This window comes from Centruroides vittatus, unplaced genomic scaffold (assembly GCF_030686945.1).
Source record: "Centruroides vittatus isolate TY-2023 unplaced genomic scaffold, ASM3068694v2 scaffold_769, whole genome shotgun sequence".
Taxonomy (NCBI): Eukaryota; Metazoa; Arthropoda; class Arachnida; order Scorpiones; family Buthidae; genus Centruroides; species Centruroides vittatus.
This window is the reverse complement of record NW_027122717.1, coordinates 1,361,717-1,372,729: the sequence shown is the minus strand read 5'-3', so window position 1 is coordinate 1,372,729 and position 11,013 is coordinate 1,361,717. Positions and strand designations below refer to the sequence as shown.

At 28.5% G+C, this 11,013-nt stretch overlaps 1 protein-coding gene across 1 annotated transcript; it reads left to right on the top strand.

Moving 5' to 3' along the window:
* The first annotated feature begins 944 nt into the window (after window positions 1–944).
* LOC136989893 (soma ferritin-like) lies at window positions 945–10,987 on the top strand. Its single transcript, XM_067288190.1, has 4 exons — window positions 945–1,194; window positions 10,209–10,355; window positions 10,488–10,613; window positions 10,693–10,987. Exons 1-4 carry the CDS (start codon window positions 1,090–1,092, stop codon window positions 10,831–10,833), a joined length of 519 nt encoding a protein of 172 aa, XP_067144291.1. The 5' UTR covers window positions 945–1,089; the 3' UTR covers window positions 10,834–10,987.
* Window positions 10,988–11,013: the final 26 nt, after the last annotated feature.

Sequence of the window (11,013 nt, the reverse complement as noted above, 5' to 3'; positions counted from 1 at the left end):
GATGTTTTTCGTGGAAAAAACAAGATTTTCTGATTAATTCAATATGTATTTTTCATGTATAATCTAATAGAAATATAATATAAAAGAATAAATTTGTGGAAAGTTATACAGAAGTGAATTTAATTGCTCGTATATTTAAACATTTATTGCGTCGTTTCCATTTAATGGACTTCGATCTTTAAAGTAATGAAGAGATCTTATGATGAAAGTTTCGTGTTCATGTGATAATGTAACGATTCTATTTCAAACTAATTTTTGCAGACATTATACGAATTTATAGCACCTAAACTTTGATGTTTTGTATGACATTTTTTACTTTTTAATATATTAAACACATGTTCTTTCCGACTAGTTACACTATGCACGTGATATTTCCGATTCAAATTTGTCCCGTGACCATCTCTTCTAGTCTTTTCAAAAGACTAATAAAGATCTTTACTTAAAAAAATACTATAAATGTGAATAAAAACTAAGAATTAACAATGATTTTCCTAATTTAACTGGACGATTTTAAAATAACGATTATAAATTTAAGCGAAATTCAAATTTCAAATTAGTAATATTACATGTGTTTTAAGTAAAAATAATTATTAGACGAATCCTAAAATAAATTTCTTAAGTTTATTAATTTAATATTAAATATATGTATTAATTTATTATAAACGATTGATTGCAATCGTCTGTCGTCAGCTCTGATGACGTCATTCAGTTTCATAAACAGATATAGGCTATTCCGTTTGCCATTCATAATTCGACGAATACCAACATAATTTATCGTTAACTGTAATTTTTTAAATACATTATTTAATTAAAATTAAAATTTGGAAATAAAATATTGTTATTTTTGCAAGAAATTCATTGTAATTCTATTTTAAATTATTAATACCACGGAGTGACGATACTCGTCGGAACAGCGCCCTCCTTAGGTATAAATATCGAACGGAGTTTCCGTCGCCATCAGTTGGTTGGTGTTTTGCTTCAACAGTGATTGAACGAGCACCTCCACATTTTTCTCTCCGTAAAATATACTTTTTCTTTTCTCAATTTTCTCTGAATTACGTAGAAAGAAATCCGTAAAAAAAAGTAAAAATGGCAGAAAGTCAAGTACGTCAAAATTTCGACAAGGAGTGCGAAAAGGGCATCAATAAGCAGATAAATATGGAATTATACGCAAGTTACGTATATCTATCAATAGTGAGTATTTTTTTAAATGTATTTTTAATCAGGAAAATGTGATGATAATGGATAATTTAAATTCTAATTTATCTTTTACGCGTGTTTTTGGCTCGCAAAGTCGTTATTTATTAAAAATCATTAATTATGATTTTCGTGTGTTCATGTATATAAACTGCGTTATTTTGCAAGTATTTTCCTTTTAAATCGATTTTCTATTATCGAGACTAATCGATATTAAGATTTTTAGTGTTTTCTGATGAGTTGTAAAGAACGAGTAAAGCTTCTGTTAGATTTCCTGTTTCTTTTGTTCGAGTAAAGGAATTGCGCCATGATGAGACCTTGAATTTGTATATTTCACAGGAAAGTTTAACTGTGTAAAAAGATATGACCTATCAATTACTGTGTTAAATGCCAGTTCGATCAATTATAGAAACACTAAATGTAATGACGATATTAATGTATTTTTAGTTTAAATGCATAATTAAGAAAAAAATACATGTTTCTTATACAGTATGTTTTTGCATGAGATCAATCTTTAGAGGCCTTTTGGTGTTCGGACTAAGCAGCCCTACTGGTTTTCTCTATCTTGGTCTGGATGTCTGATTATAGGTTTTCCTTCTTGACAGAGCCTCATATTTTTGAATGGTTATGTCCAGTTTATCTTGGGTGCTGTTGTAGAAATATTTAGTAATGATTTTTCAGAGGAAATTTAAACTTTTTCTTCTTTCCTTTTTTTTTACAACTGCTTATATTGTAGTCACTTTTAAAGGTACTGTGTATAAATTTTTAATTTCATAAAATCAGAATGATTAATTTTGAAAACAATGATTTATCCATATCCAATAATTCTAAATCAAGGTAAATTTGATTCATGTTGAATTATATTACCCTCTACACACTTTACATAAAACTTTGTTGTGCTGATTTATACACCATATACCAGTGTTTCTCAAGCTGGGGGTCATGAGACAATAATGAATCATTTTATGAGAAAAAATCGTTTATTAATAAACTTATAAACATTTTACTTACAATAAGTACACATGTAAAGAAAAGAAATTAATGTGATGGTTGCATTTGTTTTTCATTTAAACTTTTCTACATATGTGGATCAAATTACAAAGAGCACGTACACATCAAGTTGGAACTTCTAAATTGCTCATGTATGTACACGTCATACATGCTATATCCGTCGCTATAAACACAGTGACGTAAAGTAATAGGAATAGTTGTATTACATTTTTTATACTGTCTGTATTTTCTTAAGGTATAAAATTAGTGCAATGTGATTATATAATATTTTAAAAAATTTATATTTATATACATTCAAAATTCAATTAGTAATAGTAAGGATTACTGTTATTCCTTTGGGTGGGGTGTTGCAGAGTGAAGGTTGAGAATTGCTGCCGTAAACCAATATACTAGATGTGTCTTTATTAAGATGGAAATAGATCACAGTATGATAGACTAATAGCTTGTGGCAAATGCATTCCTTTAGTTTTCGAATAGATGACCGTTATCAGTCTGTTTACTTCCAAATTTTATGATACATTTATCTGACCAATAGCAGACAAATACTCTGAATTTTTTAAAAGTTAAAACTCAATTAGATACTACAAACTTGTAAGTCTTCTAACATAATTCATAAGTAATTTCAACTTAACTTATTAAGCAGTTTAATGTTAGTACTATTGTCTACAAGTAAAAAACTATTTTTGTTTTTGTAGATTATTTTGTGGATTAAAAATGCATTTTCCAAACACTTACATTTGGAAGGAAGGACATAGGAAAAATCAAGCAAACTGATGTGATTAAGATGCATTCCATAATTATAATGGCAGTCACTTAAAACAATTTGTGAATAATATTTTAAACCTTTATCAGATGTGCAGATATCTTTTTGTTAGCACTTCATAAGCAGTTGTTTGTTTGTTATGTCAAGTATGCATTGAAATCGTGGCAGCATATTACTAAAAGTACAGTTTGGTCTCTAGTTATAAAATGTTCAACTTGTTGCTACTATTTTTGTGTATTATAAATGAAAGTAATAATAGGTAATAATTCTAATATTGAAAATATAGTTGTGAAAACTTTAAAATGGTGAACAAGTATAAGGTACTCTAAAACTTGATTTGTTCTAAGTTTGAAATGTTTGAAAATTTTTATCATTATGTAAATAGACTTCTATAGTTTGTACTTTTACAAAAACATCTTCAAACAGGGTAAATACATTTAGTCCATCATCTGTTTAAAATTCTTAAATGCTGAATTATTTGGGCTATCTTGACTATTGTGCTGCAATTTTCAAACTGCAGACCTATACATTTCACACTGTCATCATTAACCTTGGAGTTAGATGAAAATAAAGACCTGATATGGAAAGCTTAGGTGCTGGAGACCCTGATTATGAACTTCTGGACTGGAAGTCACATGATTTCAATTCAAAATTTTTTTTTACCTTACTATATAGTGATAAATTTAATGTACAATTGATACTTACAATAAATTGAGATCAATAATATATCATACAACCCTGTACAATATTCACATGATCTCACATTCTGTGATATGACTATTTTCATGTGACTTCATAGAGGAAAGTAATTGAAATTCCAGATTCAGCATTAAGTTATTCATTTTTAACAAAAATGATCAAAAATTCTGACCAGGCATTGTGACATTGTCACGAACTAGTTTAGTTTGTTATTTTGGTATACAGCAGTGATTCTCAGCCCTTTTTTTTATGTCACGGTACACTTTTTTAATAATTTAAAAATTTGGCAGCACACATGGTTACTTTGGTAAGTACCGCAGGACAACCGGTGATGTCATAACTAATTTTTAAACGAAGTTGGTTATTTAGGTCACGTTTTCAAAATGCTTTGATAGCTACCCGATGTAACTGGTAACCCAGTTACTAGTAACATCGGTTACAATTTCCAAATGCGCCTTAAGAAGATACAACTAATTGAACTACTTGTTTGATGTTGCTTATCTAATGAGTATGAGAATTGCTGGTATAAAGTAACAAGTTATCATAGATTGAGTCTTGCTCTGGGTCAATCTTTTATTCCAGAATATTCTAAATTTAACTTCATAGTTGCTTAATTTTCATTTTAAATTAATAATGGTACTAGATGTTTGACAAAGCGTACCTCAAAATGAAATAATTTAAATTTGTGTATCTCTCTCTGCAATTGGTGTTGAGAGATTTGATTATAATAGTTGTGTACAGTACATGTCTGTGAACTTGTTTGTTAGTTTTTTCAAAATGTTGAAAATGAAAATGAAAGCATTTTCATGTTGAAACAAAATGAAAGCATTTTCTTAGAATATAACAATGATTTTATCTCAAATACTAAAGTTTGGAATATAACTGAAAACTATTAAATTTAAAGTATATATAATTACTATTTAATATGAACTAAGATCTTTCTATTAATAAATGTATGACTTAGACCAAATTAAAATTATTATTGAAAGTTTAAATCTGAAATTGTAAATTTTTAAATGTCAGTTATTTTATTGTGCGTTCAGTTGTTTTTTGGATTTCCTGTTTTCTTACGTTAAAGTTTATATTTTTAACCTCTCATTTGTTGGTTAGTTGTTTAGATATTAATTATCAGGAAAATCACAAGAAAAGCATAATACTTCTCTTAGCAGTAAATGTTACTTGTGGTTTTTCATGATAATTGTCATATAAAATATGTACCAAATTTCTATTGTTTGTAACTATACAATAATTTCAATAAATCATTAACTTTCTTTTTCTCTATGTTTAATTTGTAGTAATAGATAATAAAGTGCTAACTAGTGAATTATAAAGCATACAACAACTGGAAAAAATTTGAATTTTAAAATTGGACTTATATATGAAGTCCTCTGGGACTATAGTGCTAACCCTCAAACATATTTGAGGTAATTGAGTTTGAATGTTTGAAAAAAATCCTAAAGTGAGAAATCCAAAGCGATGAAATGACAGCCACGTTTACAGGCAATATTTGATGATCAAAATATTAACACAGCCTGTTCATATGATTTTAGGATTTTTTTTCATCCTGAGGATTCTAAGGTTTTTTAAAACACGATTTTGAGGATTAGCACTATGTCCAGGAGAACTTTGTCAAGTTACTGCTACTATTTAGATTTTTATAAATACAAGAAATAATTTGAATCATCTTCCTGGATTTTTTCTAGTTTTGTTAATATATATATATATATATATATAATTATTATGGGCAAAATGGTTAATAGAGCATTATTTATAATGCCCAGCCATGGTCATGCAGCCTGATAAATATTAATTTATTAAATTGAACAGACATTATGAATACAGCTACATTCCCTTTGGGCAATTTGACTTTTTAAAAACTCTGCTTTTTTAGCTTGCTCTGCTGTAGTAGTGAAGTGCCTATGTTAGGATTTTTGTGTCTGTCAGACACAAAAGTCCATTCCATTCAATCCATTCATCGTGCATGTCCACGCATGCGCAAAAGGAAACTGAACATTTTTATGGTCACTGTAAGCTATAATAAAAAGTAGCTGGTTTCTCTGGAATCTATAAACCATATCCTGTACTGTATATTCAGTGGAAAGTTCTTCTGAACAACTACTTGATTCCAAGAATATATAAAATTTATTTTAAACAAAATTAATATTAGACTGCTCCACAAAAGCAAATCAATCAGATTGGCTTGACCAAGCTTGTTTTCATTAAGAATGATTTATTTTTTGTGAATTATGCATGTTGTTTTTAAAATACATTGAAAATCTTTTAAAAGTATTATTAACTGTATCAATTAAACTAATGTGAACAAAAAGTATTAACAAATTTTTACTTAAATCAAAAAACCAACTTAAGGAAAACTTCTGGAATGTTAATTTTTGGTATAAATAAATTTGGTATAAATTATGACATTCTGGCATATTCTCTAAGCAAAATTTCTACACACTTTTTTTACAAATAGTAAATTGGTTTCTGGAGTATAATAGATTTAACATGCCATGTTTTGGTACACAGATTGTGAAGGTTTTTATCTTCAACTGCAACAAAGCAACTGAATTAGTTTTTCCATTACTGCAGGCCCCATCTACATCTGGTACATAAATCCTTACTGTGCCACTAACATTAGCTGTTCTTGCTTTTTGAGATCAGACAATGCCATTTTCCTTGTTTCAGACAACTTAGTATTTTTTTTTTCTATTTTTCAATCAACTGTTTTTTCTTCTTCATTTACCGACTGTGGTACGATACCAATAACATCCTGGTGTTTGGAAATGAGCATAGTTAGATCTTTTTCATATGAAAGGAACATTATTTTTTCTGAAGGATTTCACATAAGTTCAAGTAAATTGTGATCATCTCCCCTGTAATATTTTTGTTTCCTACTTAATTCTTTTTCCATATGGTTTCTGCCACCATGACCAATAGCAGTATGGACATTATGTAATGTCTGAAATATTTCTTCAGTGTGAATATATTTAATCACACTATCTTTTTCCAGACAATTAATTTTCATATTTTTCCAATAGATAGATATGACATTTTATGTACAGTACATGCATATTCTTATAACTTCAAAGTCACTTTGATTTTTGACTCTCACTTTTTGTATCATTGTCAAATATTCTGATTTTGTAAAAATTTGACTGTTCTGACTTTTTGATACTATTCTCTTTTAATCAGTTGTTGGAGTGGTTATTCGTATCACCTAATGATTGCCCCATGATTGTTACTGTTTTCAAAGAAGAAAACAGTATTTTAAGAGGCAAAAGTAAAATTAAAATGCACAAGATTAACTATCAGTTCCATGAACTTAAAACGATACTAAATGCAATATGCATGCACAACTTCAGACACAAGTGCTGATTGGCTAGTGTTATGTCAGATGATCCTTCCTCAAAATATCATTTTGCATGATCAGGTGATAGCAATATTCATAGTGACTGGTCAATCTGATAAATTGATAAAAAGCCTGAAATTTATTAATGTGTGATTTTTGTTTTGTCATTATTCATAATGCCTGTATTAATCACTTAGTTAACAAATATATAATAATTCATTATGGACTATTTGGAAAATGAAAACCTTCTGAGATTATAATTTGCTACCATTTTCCTTGTATAGTTAGTTCATTTAGTTTTCTTTTTATCTAAAATGATAACTGGATTATTATATTGCAACTTTGCATGATTTTAAAAATGACCAAAAAGTTACTGAAAATTAATACAATTTTATTTCAGTAATTTTATGAGAGTTACCATATTTTGGACTTTTACAGTAACATATATACAGTGAAACCTCCATTTAATTGATTTCTCACATCAATCAGTTTCCTCCCAGTCCCAAATAAGGTCTCATGTATAATCTATTTTTCCTGTAGTCCTTGTTCCTGCAATGTTCATTCTGTATTTTAACTGAAAGAAATGTTATCCTGCATCAATCATTCTATCCACAATGTAGGTTGCTAAATTAAAGCATATCATATTTAAAAGTTAAACCCTAATGTTTCTGTAGAAACTAAAGTAATTCCCCAAATAGCCCCTCTTAATATATTGTATTTACACAACAGGATAATTAAAATACTGTATATTATAATCATACCAAAAGACATCCAGGAAGAGAATAATTCTGTCTAATTCTTACATTGAATTGCTGTGTAAATAATTGCATTTCATTTTATTGTACATATTGAGTGCATTTTCTAATAAAGTGACTTTAAGCTATATTTAAGTTAGCTGTTGCAACAAGATTCAGAGTGCTGAAAATAGTTAAGGTGATTTTCATCATAAATTATATGCATATTATGTACTGTACTTCAAATGACATAGACATGTCCAGTATTTTGACTGGTTGCCAGAAAAATTACAAATATGCTATACTACACAATCTTCTGTTGTCATAGACATCTTTAGAATTATTAGTAATGGTGAAGGCACATTATATTGTTGCTTTTTACCAAGTAAATAATTACGGTTTTTACACAATATTGAATTTTTCTGATTGTCTGATATACTGATATATTAATACATTAGGTATTCTTACCCCCAAAAAAAAAAAATTAGTATTCTTAACAATTCTTTTTTTAAATTTAGAATAAACATATGTCAGTGTTCAAGTGCTATATTGTTTAGTATTACAGAAAGCCAATAAAACATTGACATCCTAAATTTCCCATGTCACTATATATATATTATCACTATTATCACAAGGTTTCACTATATATATATATATATATATATAGTGAAACCTTACTTTTGGCAGAACTTGGGGGAAAATTGAGTGACATGGGAAATTAATGGGAATATATTTATATATATAAAGTACTAAGGATTGCCTATCGAGAAACTGTTGTATTTTTCACTATTTTGCATTCTTTTTATGACAGTGTAACTTTTGTTTTAAATTTGTAAATGCAGCCATTAGTATTTATAAATCCCTTCACACTAAAGACTTGCAAAATTTATTTTAAAAAGATCTCTTAATATCTGTAGCACTGAACAATGATTTGTTTGATAATTAAATGATTAAGATGAATGCACTTTGATTACTATTACCATTAAAATTAGCTGTTTTGAGAACTGAAATTTTCAGCAAAAAGCCTTTAATCTTACAATTAGTACAACGGTTGATGATAAATATAGGTTTTTTTTTAATGAAATAAAACATTATCCATATAAACTGTTCAATTTGTTTATATTTTTCCATTTCAATATAATTAAATATTAATTCATATAAAGCAATCTGTTCAAATTGAACTGTTTTGTGACTTTTTCCATAGATCTTAATTTGATTTAACAAAAGCCAATTTTCTAGTAAAAAAAATTGACTTTTCTAATCACAGTATTTTTTTTAACTTGAAATATTTGTTGTCAAAATAATGAATTTTGACAGTACACATGCTACATATTTCATCAATCTTGAACTGTTCTCAAGCTGCAAAAGACCTCTTGTGATACCACTTGCAAGCTAAAAAATTTTAATTTGAGAATAGACTTTAGAGGAAAGATTATAACAATTTTTTCACCCTAAGAAATAACTTTCTTAGGGTGAAAAAATTGTTATAAAACAAAATTTTAAAGAGACTAAAATATGAATTATAACAGATTAGTGGTTAACTTAATTTGTATTTATCACCATAAAAAGAACAAAGGATTAAAAGTTCTATAGATTAATAGAAATAATTTTAATCAATCAAATTTTTTAAATTAATAATAGTAATAATTAGACAAATATGTCTTGTGAATTTTGCATTATTTATCTTGCAAACACACTAGAATTCCAGTTATCCAACTTGTGGCCCTCAAAACTCCAGCAGTCCTCTGTCTGAGGCACCTGCAGATCTATTCACTATATGCTCACTCACCTGTAAACAAAGTCCAGCATTTAAAAATTTCTAGAAGTCAGAGGTCTGTAGCACAGAGTAATTTAAAGGCTGTGACACACTAGATGATTTTTTGTCCAAGAGACATGGCTGGTGAACAACTCAGATAATGGTCTTCAAGTTTTAATTGAAGACCACCAATGTTAGTTCACACGTTTTGTTCTTACTCCATCATCCAATACAGTCTTCTTCTAAATTGCTTCTCAAATGGATTGTGATCTGGCAACAAAGACAGTTTTTTTTTTGTGCAAAGAAAAATTCCTTTGCACAAAAAGAAATAATTGCTTAAATATAACTCATTTGTATTATTCTAACATGTGTTCATATGAATTTTTTTACTGTGTAATTTTTATTCAAACTACCTGTGGTCCAATTATCTAATTAATTACTAAACTAATTGTGAGTTCTATTCAACAATATATGATTATTTTAAGGTGGTTTTTGATAATAAATTTCAACTTGGAACTAACAGATACTTTGATTTACATCTAGTCATTATATAACAGTAAAAGAACCATTAATGCTTTATACACAATCAATTAAAATGCTTTTAAGAAATTTTAATTCTTATAATTGAATGCTTAACTGTAAACTTCTGCAAATTGTCAAATCAAACTGCATGATTTCTAATTAATAAAATTTCTTCAGGCTTACTACTTTGACAGAGATGATGTGGCTTTACCTGGATGCTATAAATTCTTCAAAAAATGCAGTGATGAAGAGAGAGAACATGCTGAAAAGTTCATGAAATACTTAAACAAGCGTGGTGGTCGTATTATTCTTCAAGACATTCAGGTATTAATACTCAATAAAGTGCAAATTGTAGAAAATTGATTACACCTCTTTGTAAATGTTTTTATGAATAAAGATGTATAATTATTAAATACAAAAGTAATTGAGAAATATAAATATACCTTAATTTTTCAGAAACCTGTTGCTGACGAATGGGGAACTGCTTTAGATGCTATGACTGTTGCTTTGGAATTGGAGAAAACTGTCAATCAGGCTCTTCTTGATCTGCACAAAATTTCCACCAGATGCAATGATCCACAAGTAAGAATCTTTCTTCCTACTTGTAACACGAGTACAAGAGCTTCCTAATTCTACATTAAATACTTCTGATTTTTTTTAGATGTGTGACTTCTTGGAGACAGAATATCTTCAGGAACAGGTTGATGCTATTAAGCAGCTTGGTGATTACATCACCAATCTCAAGCGAGTGGGCAAAGGTCTTGGAGAATATATGTTTGACAAGGAAACTCTGGACAGTTAAGATTGTTCAGGGCTGGAAACTATACTGGAAAGCTACTTCGTTAACAGTGTAGTAACTCTCAAATTAGTCTTTTATATTGGTTTCCTATAGCTAACCTGTACTTAATGTGCAATTCATAGAAATAAAGATCAATTGGTCAGAACAGTGAAATAAAGTTGCTTTTGAATGAATTACCTTCTT

Excerpts from the sequence above, each read along its gene's own strand:
- LOC136989893 (XM_067288190.1), top strand. The coding sequence starts at position 1,090 with ATGGCAGAAAGTCAAGTACGTCAAAATTTCGACAAGGAGTGCGAAAAG. Across the intron at positions 10,356-10,487 it reads TTATTCTTCAAGACATTCAG|AAACCTGTTGCTGACGAATG; the intron begins GTATTAATACTC and ends TTAATTTTTCAG. Across the intron at positions 10,614-10,692 it reads CCAGATGCAATGATCCACAA|ATGTGTGACTTCTTGGAGAC; the intron begins GTAAGAATCTTT and ends GATTTTTTTTAG.